Source organism: Oryza sativa, chromosome 10 (genome assembly GCF_034140825.1).
Source record: "Oryza sativa Japonica Group chromosome 10, ASM3414082v1".
Lineage (NCBI taxonomy): Eukaryota > Viridiplantae > Streptophyta > Magnoliopsida > Poales > Poaceae > Oryza > Oryza sativa.
In genome coordinates this window covers 18,136,212-18,150,784 of record NC_089044.1, presented here as the reverse complement: position 1 = coordinate 18,150,784, position 14,573 = coordinate 18,136,212, and the positions used below count along the sequence as shown (strand labels likewise).

General features: G+C 41.3%; 2 protein-coding genes across 3 annotated transcripts; one reads left to right on the top strand and one right to left on the bottom strand.

The window, feature by feature from the left end:
• Nucleotides 1-285: 285 nt before the first annotated feature.
• On the top strand, nt 286-8,977 carry LOC4348871 (DExH-box ATP-dependent RNA helicase DExH1). Of its 2 annotated transcripts, none has more exons than XM_026020651.2 (16): nt 286-659; nt 1,161-1,306; nt 1,559-1,658; nt 1,747-1,950; nt 2,104-2,199; nt 2,844-3,119; nt 3,798-4,001; nt 4,090-4,242; nt 4,659-4,751; nt 5,336-5,550; nt 6,161-6,320; nt 6,398-6,671; nt 6,776-6,968; nt 7,231-7,417; nt 7,895-8,263; nt 8,640-8,977. In XM_026020651.2, exons 1-16 carry the CDS (start codon nt 330-332, stop codon nt 8,769-8,771), a joined length of 3,132 nt encoding a protein of 1,043 aa, XP_025876436.2. In that variant the 5' UTR covers nt 286-329; the 3' UTR covers nt 8,772-8,977. The 2 variants fall into 2 exon arrangements, with proteins under 2 accessions (XP_025876436.2, XP_066161009.1); XM_066304912.1 differs by having other exon boundaries at nt 560-659; nt 1,555-1,658.
• Nucleotides 8,978-9,645: 668 nt separating this feature from the next.
• LOC4348870 (cyanate hydratase-like) lies at nt 9,646-12,901 on the bottom strand. The gene is made up of 4 exons (NM_001423061.1): nt 12,479-12,901; nt 10,797-10,868; nt 10,281-10,389; nt 9,646-9,947 (listed from the first exon to the last, which is right to left on the bottom strand). The coding sequence occupies exons 1-4, from the start codon at nt 12,757-12,759 to the stop codon at nt 9,903-9,905; spliced, it is 507 nt and encodes a 168-aa protein (NP_001409990.1). The 5' UTR covers nt 12,760-12,901; the 3' UTR covers nt 9,646-9,902.
• Between the last annotated feature and the right edge of the window lie 1,672 nt (nt 12,902-14,573).

The following is a 14,573-nucleotide window of genomic DNA, read 5'->3' as shown; positions in this document are numbered from 1 at the left end:
TCGTCTGTTAGACTCAGCGAGCCAACCACGGTTAACCTACCACGTTAGCGGAAATCACTTCTCAAATCACACAGAGAGTGAGAGTCTATTTGAACTGCTTTTCGAATAGCTTTTCGACTGAGGAAGATATCCAATCGGAAGCAAAGGGACACAATGTAGACTTGTTTCAAAGAAAAATTCTATCCCATGTTCCGTTCGGCCCACTGGAAATATCCGCCCACGGTCCAAACCCATCGGCCCAGCCAAAACGTCTCCACTCTTCCTTTCCGGTATTCCCACTGGGATCCGCATCCGGTTGGATATATTTCCTCCTCCTCCTCCCCCACCAGATGCTCGTCCACTCCTCCGCTCGCCGCCTCCTCGTCTCCCGCGGCGGCGGCAGCGGCAGCGGCAGCTTCTTCCCCTTCGCGGCGGCGGCCAACGCTTGCTCACGCAGAGCCCTCGCTCCTGTATCCGCTAGCGCCATGTCCTACCGCGGCGGAGGCGGCGGGCGTCGCGGCGGCGGTGGGGGCCCGAACTCCCAGCGCGGGCGCGGGCGTGGAGGTGGTGGAGCGGGGAGGGGAGGGGGAGGAGGAGGGCGTGGCGGCGGTGGGAGAGGGGAGCAGAGGTGGTGGGACCCGCAGTGGCGCGCCGAGCGGCTCCGGCAGATGGCCGGCGAGGTGAGGGGTGGTGCCCTACGCTTGTGTGTGTTCGTCGTGGCGATGGGGGATGAGGGTGCTGCGCATGGATCCATTGTTTTGCGTAGAGTATCCGCGGTAGTTGATGTAGGTTGTGATTCCCTTGGAGTTTGGATCAAACTAATGCAGTAGTTACCTTTTGAATCTATCAGAAAAGGGTTAAGTAGCTTGATTTTTCCGCTGTTTCTATTCACCGATAACCGTGTGATACTCTCTGCATACTGCTTGATGGCGTTGATGCAAAACTAAGTTAGCTGCCTTAAGAATTTAGTTTTTTCTTTTGGAAGGTTTAAGGCTATCATTAGATAGAGTTAGATTCGCATGTCCTGTGATTGTTCTCTTCTGCTCTGGTTTGTTGCCAGGAACAGGCCCACATGGACACCAGCCACTGGTCTGATGCAATTGAGCCTGTGATGTAAAACTTGACTAAGCTGCTTCAATTTCTCGTAACTTATAAGATACGTGCCTCTTTGTCATCTTCAGGTGGAAAAGGTCGATGAGAACGAGTGGTGGAACAAGATAAGACAATTAAGAGAAGGGTCTCAGCAGGAGCTAGTTGTTAAGCGGAATTTTGGGCGTGATGGACAAAACATACTGGCAGATATGGCTCAGAGACAAGGGCTTTACTTGTAAGTGTCACATTTTTTATTTAGCCTTTTACTTTTCTTAACTAGATTCAACTTCTTGCTATCATCACCGTTCTCAGATTTTGTTAATTGAATAGTTGGTGTTGAAACTTATTTAACTTGTATCCAGTAAAGCAATGACTACTTGATAGTATATAATAGATCATTTGATGCCTTTTTCCGTATCTCTAACTTACACTTGGAGGCTGACAAATTCCATTTTCATTATCCTGTTTTTAACCTGGGGGAAGATAGCAATGTGTACAACAAAGGGAAGACAATTGTTTTCAGCAAAGTTCCACTACCTGATTATCGAGCAGACCTTGATGAGAGACATGGATCAACACAACAAGAGGTATTATTTAGTGCCTTACAAGTACACAAATAACATAGGTGCTTTTCTTATGTGACTTATACTGTTATTATATTTAAACTATGGACAGATTAGGATGTCTAATGAGACTGAGAGACGAGTGGAGAGCCTTTTGGCCAAGGCAAAGTCAAATAGTAATGATTCTGCAAGCACATCTACTCTAACAACGAGGCAATCTCGGCCAAGCACATCTTCGTCAGTAACTGAATCAACAAAAGATATTGATAAAGAAAGGCTCAGTTCTGAGCTTAGGGATATACAGAACTCAAGGAAGGTAATGCCAACTATTCTCCAGTTATGCAAACACATCATTTTTAATTGTTGTGCCATTCACACATCCACACCTAAAGAAAAAGGCTGAAGGTATACATTTTTCTTAGGTTGTGCTGTTGTGCTAGAGATCTTATCATGTATGTTTTTACTTCAGATGATGCCAAGTGCTAGGTCGATGCAATCTTTTAGGGATAAACTACCAGCATTCAAAATGAGAGAGGAGTTTTTAAAAGCAGTAGCAGCCAATCAGGTAAGAAACATAAGATCCATTATTTGATCTATATAGATAAATATATTCATGTCATACATTGAAATTGTGCTCTCTAACAGTACTGCTCTTATATCCTTAGCAAGTAATAGCTTATGTTTCATCTTTACTTGACGTCCCTTAATTGTTCAGACTTCAGAGAGAAAGTATTGTGCTTCCTTTTGTTTAGAAAGCTAGTTTTGAATAGGATCCATTATTTGTTTTTACTAGCTAGTAATATGCACGTGCTTTGCAATGGGCCAGACCCATATAATTAGGGATTGAATGGGTGGGTGGATTGAGGACAGGATCCTATGGTGGTTGGTTACGCACACACGAAGAAGCAGACCTTCTCCCGCCTGCATACGGTGGGAAGGGGACGGAAGGAGGAGAACTGCACTTTTAAAGTAGTAGAGATACAAAGGTGGTGGCTTGAATATAGTGGTCTCAGATTTAACACATTTTGTATGATGATGACATAGACGCATAGTTAGTGTTGTCCTTTTTTTTATTATTTTTGCTGCTCATCTTTGTCTTCTACAATGTACTGATATTTATTTTATTTAGGGTTCTAAGATATGTCATTGCCTTATTGATCTGCCTGTTTAATCTTTCTCCATACCTTATTATATTTTTTGTAATTTCAGGTTCTAGTAATTTCTGGTGAGACAGGCTGTGGTAAAACAACACAGCTTCCACAGTTCATACTAGAAGAGGAGATAGATAACCTTCGTGGTGCTGATTGTAGCATAATATGTACTCAGCCTCGCCGTATATCTGCCATATCGGTTGCAGCTCGTATAGCATCTGAGAGGGGTGAAGAGCTTGGCGATACCGTTGGATACCAGATTCGCCTTGAATCGAAACGATCTGCACAAACCAGACTGCTATTCTGCACCACAGGAGTTCTACTTAGAAGATTGGTATGCCTATGGCTTCACTGTTGTTTATATTCATGATTTTTGATTTTTACTCTTTGCTTCACACTACTTTTTTTGGGTTGATGTGCTTGAATTTGAAGAGAAGTTATGTTCTACCTTGATTCTTTTTTTGGTTCAGAATTGTTGTGTTATATAATGTCTTGGAATATCCAGATTTTGTTCCCATTATTTCTAGGAAAAATTGGTTATATAGCATCGAAAGTTCACGTTTTTGGTTTTATAGCTCGAAAGATACCGGTTCACTTTAATAGCACTCAAAGTTCACCCAGTTCCCATATTTAGCACTTCCGTCAATTCTCGATCGTTTTCCGTCCGCCTTGATCGCTATTGACCTAGCCACGCACACGATATGACGTTTCTACCCCTCATTGCCATGCATTCTACTTGTACTTGTGAGAGGTAGAAACGTCATATCGCGTGTGTGGCTGGGTCAATAGCGATCAAGGCAGACGGAAAATGATAGAGAATTGACGGAAGTGTTAAAAATGTGAATGTGGTGAACTTCGGGTGCTATTAAAGTGAACCGGTATCTTTCGGTGCTATAAAACCAAAAACGTGAACTTTTGATGCTATATAAACAATTTTGCCTTATTTCTATGTGGGTAAGCTCATTTTGTTGTTACGTAACTTATATTTGCTGCAAACAATATATGAATACAGGTTCAGGAGCCAGACTTAGTTGGTGTAAGCCATTTACTAGTTGATGAAATTCATGAACGTGGCATGAATGAAGATTTTCTCATCATAATTCTTCGCGACCTTCTGCCAAGGCGTCCAGACCTCCGCCTTGTATTGATGAGTGCAACCATAAATGCAGAACTTTTTTCCAAATATTTTGGAGAGGCACCAATTATGCATATCCCGGTACTGTCACATTTCATGATCATCATTGATAAAAGACGTGCCAGATTAAGCAATGTGCACTACACTTACATTTAGGTGCTTTGAGCAGGGCTTCACATTTCCTGTTACCGAGTTGTTTTTGGAAGATATTTTAGAGAAGACCCGGTACAAGATCAATTCTGAACGTGACAATTTTCAAGGGAACTCAAGAAGAAAGAGGCTTGCATCAGTTAAGAGTGATCCAATATCTGATGCTTTTGAGGTAAACTTCAGTTATTTTTTGCATTGTGCCAGCTACTCGATCCCTCCAGTTCAAAATGTAAGGCATATAAATTTTACCTTCATAGTACAGAGCCACATAAGGTGTGCTTGCAAAATTAACAACTGACAACTGGGATAGAAAGGCAAAAGGTCATGTCTACTGTTCTTATTGTTTTCAACAAAAAATAAATGAATGGACTATAAGTAGTTATGAGGTCGGCGAATCATTCAAATTAACACACTAATTCAGCTCTGCTATCACTAATTCTGTAATTCATATTATTATTCTTGAACATTAATGTGTTGGAAGCTATTGCCGAAGTTAGAAATGCTTGCTTTCTTTTTCTGTAAGTTAGTAATTTATATTATTAATCTTTAACATTAATCTTTGTTTTGTGCACTTAACTTTTTTTCCAGGATGTTGACATTTATAAGGAATATGGAAATTACAGCGTTGCAACTAGGCAATCCCTTGAAGCTTGGTCGGCTACCGAACTAAATTTGAGCCTTGTATGGACTTTTACTGTCTATTTCATATTCATGGTTGCAATTAAGTGGAGATGCATGAAGGATATTGCTGAAGGGGACATTGCTCTTTACCTACTAATAGATGTCTTAGATCAACTTCATTTGCATTCAGATTAATCAGGAGTAGAAAGAACATAAAGAAACACTTCGAGATAGTAAGGGCTTTCAGTGCAAATATATGTGCTGTGTTCTTCTCTGCAAACTGAAGAAAACTGATGAAAATTGCCTTTTGTATTTCATTCATTCTTTATTTGTCTTATTCATTTTATATTATTCATCAGAGGATCTGAGCTAGAGAACTGCTCGGACAACAGTTATGAGCTTAAAGTTTCTTCATCTTGCCAATTGTGATCTTATTTGGTTATGTCAACTAGTGTAGTGCTAATAGAATCTATATTACTATTGTCCCTTGTGATGTTCCAAGAGTCAACTTTTGCACGCTGTTCGTTGCAAAATTCATCTCTTGCATGGCTGCACCGTACTTGCATTTGTTCGTTAGTCTTGTTCCAATTGTTATGCACTTTAAAATCGTGCTAAAATAAGACATCTTTATGCTGACATTTTAGGTTGAAGGTACAATTGAGTACATCTGTCGTCATGAAGGAGAAGGTGCAATCCTTGTGTTCCTTACTGGTTGGGATGAAATTTCGAAACTTTTGGATAAGATTAAGGGGAATAATCTCCTTGGAAATTCCAATAGATTCCTGGTTATTCCACTCCATGGTTCTATGCCCACTGTCAATCAGCGTGAAATTTTTGATAGACCACCAGCCAATATGAGGTAAATCACCTAGGTACCTACCTAGAAATATAGAAGATTGGACTTGGATGCATGAATCTTTGCTGTCTAGTTGTTATGGCTAATATGTTATAGCCAAGTTTTTGCCTTTCTACTTGCATTTCTTCTCATGTTATCTATTTATATTTCTGCTATTACACTTTTATTAGGAACTTATAGAAGCATGCTGGGTTTCCTACCCTTCTAATTTCCAGTTTCAGTATCTATAAAATTAAAGCCAGATCTGGTACATATAGTTGGCATATTTGATATACTATGGTTGGCAAGTGAACTTGTGAAGGTACAGAATTATGTAATGTTAATAAAATAACTTAAGCTAGGCTTATTTAGCAATGACATATCTTCTGTATTTTTCCAAGTCCCAGTTTTGAGCTATCTGGGTTTCTTAAAAAGCTATCTTATTCACTGACATTCAGGTTTTTTGTTTTTTGCTTCATTATTCATTATTTATGTATTGTGTTTGATTACCATTTTATTTTGTTTTATTTTGACGCTTTTTATGTTACATTTGAGCTAGCTGTGTCTTAATGGCTAATCCTATTTTATTTGAACAACCTGTATTGCTTATTGCTGTTGCATATGTATTTTTCAGGAAAATTGTTTTGGCAACAAATATTGCAGAAAGCAGTATTACAATAGATGATGTTGTCTATGTAATTGATTGTGGCAAAGCAAAGGAAACAAGTTATGATGCCTTAAATAAGCTTGCATGCCTTCTACCATCATGGATATCAAAAGCTTCTGCCCATCAGGTACACTGTCACAGTTTATGGAAAGTTGAAAAATCCAACAATAGATGTACTAAATGGATTTTGGTTATGTTACACAGAGGCGAGGTCGTGCAGGACGTGTTCAGCCTGGTGCTTGCTATAGGCTGTATCCTAAAGTCATTTATGATGCGATGCCACAGTTTCAGTTACCTGAAATTCTTAGGACTCCTTTGCAAGAGCTCTGTCTTACTATCAAAAGCTTACAGCTTGGAGCTGTAGCCTCTTTCTTAGCCAAGGCACTGCAGCCACCAGACCCGCTTTCTGTTAATAATGCGATCGAGCTTTTGAAAACCGTTGGAGCATTGGATGACGTGGAGGAGCTGACTTCTTTAGGTTTGAAATTTTGCTGCACCTTTTAGTCTTGTATTGTGGATCTCTTTCTTGATTCTATTCTAACTGTTTTTATTTACTCTGTGTGTCTTCTTCTGTGTATGCAGGGCGACATCTTTGTACACTTCCGCTAGATCCAAACATTGGAAAAATGCTGCTTATTGGATCTGTTTTTCAGTGTCTGGATCCTGCATTAACAATCGCTGCTGCTCTTGCATATCGTAATCCATTTGTGCTCCCAATAGATAGGAAAGAAGAAGCTGATGCTGTCAAAAGATCATTTGCTGGTGACTCCTGCAGGTAATTAATATAATCTTTTCTCTGTTCCGTATTGATTCCTTTTGTCTTACCTGTACTAAAATATCTTTGTCACCATATAATGCAAAGAATGTGAGTGTTATACTGTTATTACCTCAGACATAAGTACCAAATTGATGTAGAATGCTGGGTTGCGTACTAGGTTACCGCTGATAACTTACTTTGACAATTATAACATTTCTACAAGTACTTTAGTTTTGAAAGTAATGTTATGTTGATAATTTTTTGTAACTTATTTTTCCAGTGATCACATTGCTCTTGTTAAGGCGTTCGAAGCATGGAAGGAAGCAAGACGCAGTGGAAGAGAACGCTCTTTCTGCTGGGAAAATTTCCTTTCACCCATGACCCTGCAGATGATGGATGACATGCGTAATCAGTTTTTTGATCTACTATCTGACATTGGGTTTGTTAGCAAAACAAGAGGATTGAAGGTTGACTATCTTTCCACATTACATTTTAATTCAAACATGTAGTGCAATCTAAATTTTCAAAATTAATTATATAGCTTCCTTCAACTTCTGATTGTGTTTGCTACCGTGCTAATAAATAGCACTATAGCATTCATCTAAGCTGAGGTCTTTATTTCCTCACAAGACTGCATTAGTTTCACTATTTGTGGTGTTTATGCATTCACTTTTGCACTTGTCCAATAGTTACTGTCATTTGATTGCTACTTAATAACCATGGTCTGTAAAATTTAGTGTTTAACTGTACGGGCACATATGGGGCCTGTTTGGAGAGCCCAAAATTATGGACAATCCACGAAGATGGGCCAGGATTTTGGGGCCTCCTAAACGATCTTATAATTATCTCTTTTCCCCATTTCAACACACTTGAATCATATCTACTTTCGTGTTCCAGAACATAAGTTTGCAGTATGGGTTCTTACTTCCATGATATAATTTCAGGCATATAATTATTATGGAAAGGATCTGGAGATGGTATGTGCTGTCCTATGTGCTGGGCTTTACCCAAATGTCGTTCAGTGCAAAAGACGAGGCAAGAGGACAGCGTTTTACACCAAAGATGTTGGCAAAGTGGATATCCATCCATCATCAGTCAATGCGGGAATTCACCAATTCCCATTGCCTTATCTGGTTTATAGCGAGAAGGTTAAAACTGCTAGCATTTATGTCAGGGATTCCACAAACATTTCCGACTATGCTCTTCTCCTCTTTGGTGGTTCTCTCAGTGAGAGCAAAACTGGAGAAGGCATTGAGATGCTTGGGGGGTATCTTCATTTCTCTGCACCAAGGCGTATCATAGAGTTGATCCAGGTATCTCTAACTTCCCTACAAGATAACTTGTTTGAACTAAAGAAAAAAGGATTTCAGTTATTCTATTTCGTTTCTATTTTAAGGTTTATTTTTCGAACAGGAAAAGGTATTAAATTTCATGCTTGCTATTTGATCTACATTCCTTTGTTCACACTGAGCAATCATTTTGCTTGACTGATTTACGGTTTTAGTCCCTCAAATGCATTGCAGCGAATAGAACATCTTCATTTCTTCACATGTCTGCACAGAACTTGCTTTATTTTCTTGTTTGCACAAGCAAATCATAAGGATGTTAAAACAGTTTTGGAATCACTTTGTTGTAATAGATAGACCTATATGCCTTCTTCTCTAATTTAGGAATGTTTTTATTTGACAGAGATTAAGAGGTGAATTGGACAAACTCCTCCAGAGGAAGATCGAGGAGCCTGCACTTGACATATTTTCTGAAGGAAAAGGCGTTGTGGCGGCAGCAGTAGAACTGCTGCACAGCCAAAACGTTCACCACTAGATGCTATCTATACCGGTTCCATATAGCAGTTTTAGAACTAAAATAACAGCTATACCAGGGAGTGCTTTTGTATACTCCCTTCAATTTCGTTTGCTTGTTAGAGTTGACCCCTTATTTTTTGTGATTTTCCGGGAGCAAGTTGCTTTTTACATGGACAAACGGGATAAAATAGATAAATCAATATAAAAATTTAATACGGACAAAAACTTCGAAACATTTTTTTGATCTATTGCTGGGACTTTTAGAACAGTACTCATTTGCCAACGAAAATGGAAGAAGATCTCAGAAATTGAACCGGTCTGTTTCCTTTCACGATATGAACACAATGGAAGAAGATACCGAGTCCTCTTGTTGTTAATAGAGGCACAACAGATATTGAACTGATCTGTTGAATGACAAGCGCTTGCTTGATCGTATTATCCAGCACTTCTGTATTTTTAGAGAAGACCGAGTATCGTATGCAAGAACACAATAGTGAGAACTTGAATCAAATTGCAATTGCTAAAGCGGTTATTTTAGTCCTTGTGGTTTGAAAAGTAATACTCCGTGCAATTTTTGTTTCTTGGTACATGAAACAGAAGTTACATGGAGCAAACATCTATTCTGACATTCAGACTTGACCAAGACAATAGTATGTTTGTTTCTTCAAAAAAAAAAAGAAAGAAAAAAAAATGAGCAGCATGTTTTTCCATCAATCATATCTGTCGACTTGAAGCATCACACCTACTGCTTACCTATATGATACTAAATTTCTTGTCATTCTGTTATGATACTAAAAATAAAACAAATTGGCTCTATCGCAAAAAGAAGAAGAAGAAGAAGAAGAAGAAGAAGAAAAGAAATAGGAAAGAAAGACAAATCGGCCCACTTGACATTTCAGACAATATCTTTTCTGTTCAACACAATGAAATGCAATTTAACACTTCATGTGTTGTTTATTAACTTTATTCAATGATAGAAGTAGTAAAGGTGACATCGAACTGTATCTCTGCTTAAACAATTTATTCATGTATACATCATTACAAAGTATGTTTATTTCATCGACTATTGGGAGTAAAAAACATGCTCGATTCTATTCAATCCACAAGCAGAAGCAGATGATACATCATTTTTCCCACAACACCAGCCATCTCAAGATGTCTTGCGGGTCAGCCTAGACATCATATGATCAGATCTCTGCAAATATGAAAATTCTGTGCTTAGAACTGCTTGTCAAATTCAGATCAGCAAGAGAGGTAATAAGATGGAAGAATTCTAGTAAAAAGATAGAATGGGTATAATGATTAAATCTGTAACTCTGTAGCCTCATCCAACGCTTATCTGCTAATAATAATCAAGGATAGTACAATGGTGTGACGGATCACTTCCAAAGTTAAGTATAATGTAAAGCATATATTCAATTCCAAAATCTTCCATACAGACGGCAGATGATTCAACATATTCAATTATGCATCAATTCAAAAAAGTAAGATGATTATATCGAGAATAGGGAAGCAAGAAAACACTAACCTGCTCACTGTAAGGAAGATATTTCCCATCAAATGTGACCACCACGCGATCTTTTCCATCAGCACCTTGTACCTTGTCAACCGAACAGTAGAAGTCTATAGCTGACATGCTGCATTAGGAAGCAGTTAAACGGATTCTTTCACCTTTTTTTTTCAAAGGATATAAGCATGGCAGCCAAAATTAGATGGTCAGTAGTCTTGAAATACAAAGGCCTCTATATCAGCCTGAAGAGAAGAAAATATTTTACTTGACATCCTGATAAGAATATAGTGATCGGTTACCAGCTACCACTAATAAGAATATAGTGATTAATCTAGACTTAATGAACCTCCAGGGATTGTTCCCATAAAGGTACATGCTTTGCATTTTTTTTCAGAGAAAGGTGCATGCTTTACATCAGTGCTTACTGTATACAAATCCTTAACTTCGTCCATGTGCAGTTACCAGGAACAGGAAGTCAAGAAATACTGGGGTAAATGAAAATCAAATAGAATGAAGCATAGGCAGATATCTTACATTCCATCACCAAACTCCTCATTGATAATTTCCTTGATGCTCTCTCCAAAATGCATAACAGCTTCATTCAATCTGAGCGCAATATATAATTAAAAAAAATATCAACAAGAATCCTTTTCTAGAGTGTTGTAAAAGTGCATTACCACAATAATTTAAATCAACCGTGTACTAAACTTGTAATAATCTGGTAAATTTTCATAGAGACAACATCTTCCATTACAATAGCACATATATGTCGATAAAAGGCTCTTGCATGTTACAAAGCAAACAGAACTAATCATGTTCTTTAGCATATTCTCTTACAAGTTAACTATTTGGCTTCTTAATTTTAATGGAAAAATGAAATAAATATTCACTTTCTGACATAGAATCCCTAAGAATATAATTAGTCTTCGCCAACGCGATAGAATTAAGCAACATCGTGTCTATTTTTCTATGCCAAAGGTTCAAAATTTCAGAATCAAGAACAGCACAAAGAAATTACTTAATTTCGCCATCCTCACAACTCTAGCAAGCATGTATAATAAATAACGAAAAGATAAAGAGGGCTGCTACCCCACGGTATTCCGTTGCTCCTAGCAGTCACGGGATAACTAAAATCCCGAGAGATTTAATAAGCTTCATCAATTTTGTGGGGAGGCCCACGCTATCCTGCGATTCCACCATATCCAATCCTCCTTGGTATCTTGGGTAAGGTACCGAGGTGGTACCTGGTACATTGGTATCAGCTGGTACCCTGGTATCGACTATCGACTGATACCTGGTACACCCTAGTATCGACTGATACCTGGTACCCTGGGTATCGAGCTGATACCTATGTATCAGGCCTTGGTACCTAGGTATCAGGTCTTGGTACCTGGGTATCGACTGATACCTGGTACCCTGGGTATCGAGCTGATACCTAGGTATCAGGCCTTGGTATCTGGGTATCAGTGTGATATCCCAAGAGAGAGGAGGAGGAGGAGTCGTGGGTCAGGGAAGTCGAGCAGCGGGGCGACGGCGGAGGAAGAGGAAGAGGAGGCGATAGATCTGGTGCCTACCTTGTGCCATTCCGTCGCTCGTCGTCGTGCCTCGCTCCAAACCGCCAAACCCGTGGCTCCATTGACGCCGCCTAGAGCAGCTCCTCGTCGCTCATGTTGTGCCAAGTGCTCGCCCCCGGTGGCCGCGTCCATCGCTCCCCGACCGTAGGAGGCGCCAGCGCCGCCAAGGAGGAGGAGGGCGGCAGCGGCGAGGAAGCTACCGACAAGAACGACGAAGAGGAGGAGCGCCTTGAGGAGCTTGATGGGGAGGCTTCTTGACGGCGGCCGTCGCCCGTGGTGGTCGGGAGCTCCGCCGACTGTCGTCCAGGTCGTCCGCGGGGGCTGGTGGTGACGGCACCGTCGTCGTCGTTGCCGCCGCCGTCGTTGCCGCCGTCGTCGCCGTTGCCGTCGCCGTCGTCGCCGCCTCCGTGCTCATGGGTGGTATTCACAGAGAGAGGGATCGAATGGAGGGGAAGAGAGAGATAAGGGAGTAGTACTATTCCGTCTCCACGGAAAACCGTAGGATAGATTTTCTCAAAGATAAAATTCTAGAAGAACAATCAAAAGGAAAGCATCAACATGTATGGTTTGGAATCAGAGGCGAGACTCAATTGAGAAGCAGAGTACGGTACGGCCATGGGAGGGAGGGGAAGGAGGAGGCACCTGTAGATGGCGGGCTCGTGGACGATGTCCGGGTGGTAGGAGCGGAACGGCGGCTCCATCATGAGCGCGACGAGGTCGTCGGTGAGCCCCGGCACGGCCGCCCGCAGCGCCGGCGCCGTCTCCGGCTTCAGCTGCGCCTGCCGCCGCAGCAGCTGCGCCACGTACACGTTGGTCAGCCCCGCCTCCTCCCCGATCTCCGAGAAGCTCTTCCGCGACTCCGCCTTCGCCGCCATCAGCCGCCGCACCACCCCCGCCGCCCTCTCCCCGCCGCCGCCCTCCATATCCCTCTCCTCTCCTCTCCTCCCGCCGCCACGCGTCGCAGTCGAGGTGAGTGGGTCGAGGTCGTCGTCGGCGGCGGCGCGATGCACGGTGGCCTCAAAATCACAGCTTTTGTATGCTCATCTTCATCATCACCATCAAGGAGGGGGGGGGGGGGGGGGGGGCGCGCGCCGGACCGGTGGGGCCCACTTCGCTGACAGCTCTGTGGGCTGTGGGTCCCACGTGGTAATGGGCCGGAATTTTTTTCCTGGTTTGGGGGCCTGGTAAGGTTTTTGGGCTTGGGCTTGGGCCCTTTACGCGCTCAGCCAGGATGGGGAGAGAAGCTCAGATCGGCCGTTCACCTCGGGCCTTGGCTCAGGGAACCTTGGGCCTGGAGGTAATGTGGGCAAAGGGCAACCAAACACGGGCCTTGCAACCATGCGTGCAAGCCAACCATTATCACTGTATGTAGGTAATCAAAACACGTGCTTAATGCTTATATTACGTGGCAGAGGGTGGTTACCCCTCCTATGTGGTAATAATGACAGTAACCGCAGTAACCAGTTATCAAGTAAAACCGATAAAAAAACCAAATAAATTTTATCGGAATTTAAAATATTATTTAAATTCTTTTGAACTCGGTCGATACCGAGCGGTTTTCGTTACTGCACCCCAATGGTAAGTCCGGTTGCCCGTTGGACCGATGATAATGCAAACCCTGTCAGATATTTGCTAGCTAGTGCTTTTGTTATCTTTCCTTCTAAAAACCAGCTTTGATTTTTTTTTCTTTTCACCAGAAGAAAAGTTAACAAATTGTGGTCCTCCAAAAGGAATTAATGATTTTGAAGATAAAAAAAGGACGGTTGGGTCCAGTGTCTCATATATCCACCCTTCATGCCTGTAGCTCCACTACTGCAAGCAGAGATTGCACACATGCAATTTGCAGTACAGACTACAGTTACAGAGACGCTCAAATTCCAGCCCAATTTATGCCAACTTTCCAGCAGCAAATGCATCCGAACGCCCAATCTATGCAACCTCTGACAGAATGAGATCTGAAAATTAAAGGAGACATATAACAATGCATGGTTTTATCTGATCTCTTGCTTTTGCTGGCCACCACACTGAATAATGCAGATATCAGTCAGGAATGGACAGGCAATCGTAAGGTTAATTAATCTCTGCATTGATCAAGCCTACATTTAATTCTGAAGTACTGGCTCTCGATCGATTAATTGATCACCATTTAGTTTAGGCCCTGTTTAATTCCCACCCAAAAATTTTTCCCCGTCACATCGAACGTTTAAACACCTGTATGTATGAAGTATTAAATATAGGCTAAAAAAACTAATTGGACAGATTGCGACTAATTTGCGAAACGAATCTTTTAAGCCTAATTGTTCCATGATTTGATAATGTGGTGCTACAGTAAATATTTACTAATAACATATTATTAGGCTTAATAAATTCGTCTCGCGGTTTACTGACGGATACTGTAATTAGTTTTTTTATTAGTGTCCAAACACCATATGCGACATCATATATAATATTGACACGCCAAAACTTTACATCCCTGATCTAAACACCCCCTTAGTAGCTAGCTTGGTCCCTCCCCTGCGTATCAAAATCCAGAACAAGTAGCATAACTGAACTATAAATGAACTGGACCTAACTAGGGTACGTTGATGTGCTTCATCTCCGATCAAATGGGCTGGAGATACTGCATTTCTGTTCATGGAGAGTACATTTGTACATATATACAGTACACTGATATTTAATTGAGCTTTTTCTTACCAGCCAGCAGCCATGTGCTCGTTGGTTGCGACTTTGCAATCGT

Excerpts from the sequence above, each read along its gene's own strand:
- LOC4348871 (XM_026020651.2), top strand. The coding sequence starts at position 330 with ATGCTCGTCCACTCCTCCGCTCGCCGCCTCCTCGTCTCCCGCGGCGGC. Across the intron at positions 3,120-3,797 it reads GAGTTCTACTTAGAAGATTG|GTTCAGGAGCCAGACTTAGT; the intron begins GTATGCCTATGG and ends ATATGAATACAG. Across the intron at positions 4,243-4,658 it reads CAATATCTGATGCTTTTGAG|GATGTTGACATTTATAAGGA; the intron begins GTAAACTTCAGT and ends CTTTTTTTCCAG.
- LOC4348870 (NM_001423061.1), bottom strand. The coding sequence starts at position 12,759 with ATGGAGGGCGGCGGCGGGGAGAGGGCGGCGGGGGTGGTGCGGCGGCTG. Across the intron at positions 10,869-12,478 it reads CACGAGCCCGCCATCTACAG|ATTGAATGAAGCTGTTATGC; the intron begins GTGCCTCCTCCT and ends TATTGCGCTCAG. Across the intron at positions 10,390-10,796 it reads GAGGAGTTTGGTGATGGAAT|CATGTCAGCTATAGACTTCT; the intron begins GTAAGATATCTG and ends TTCCTAATGCAG.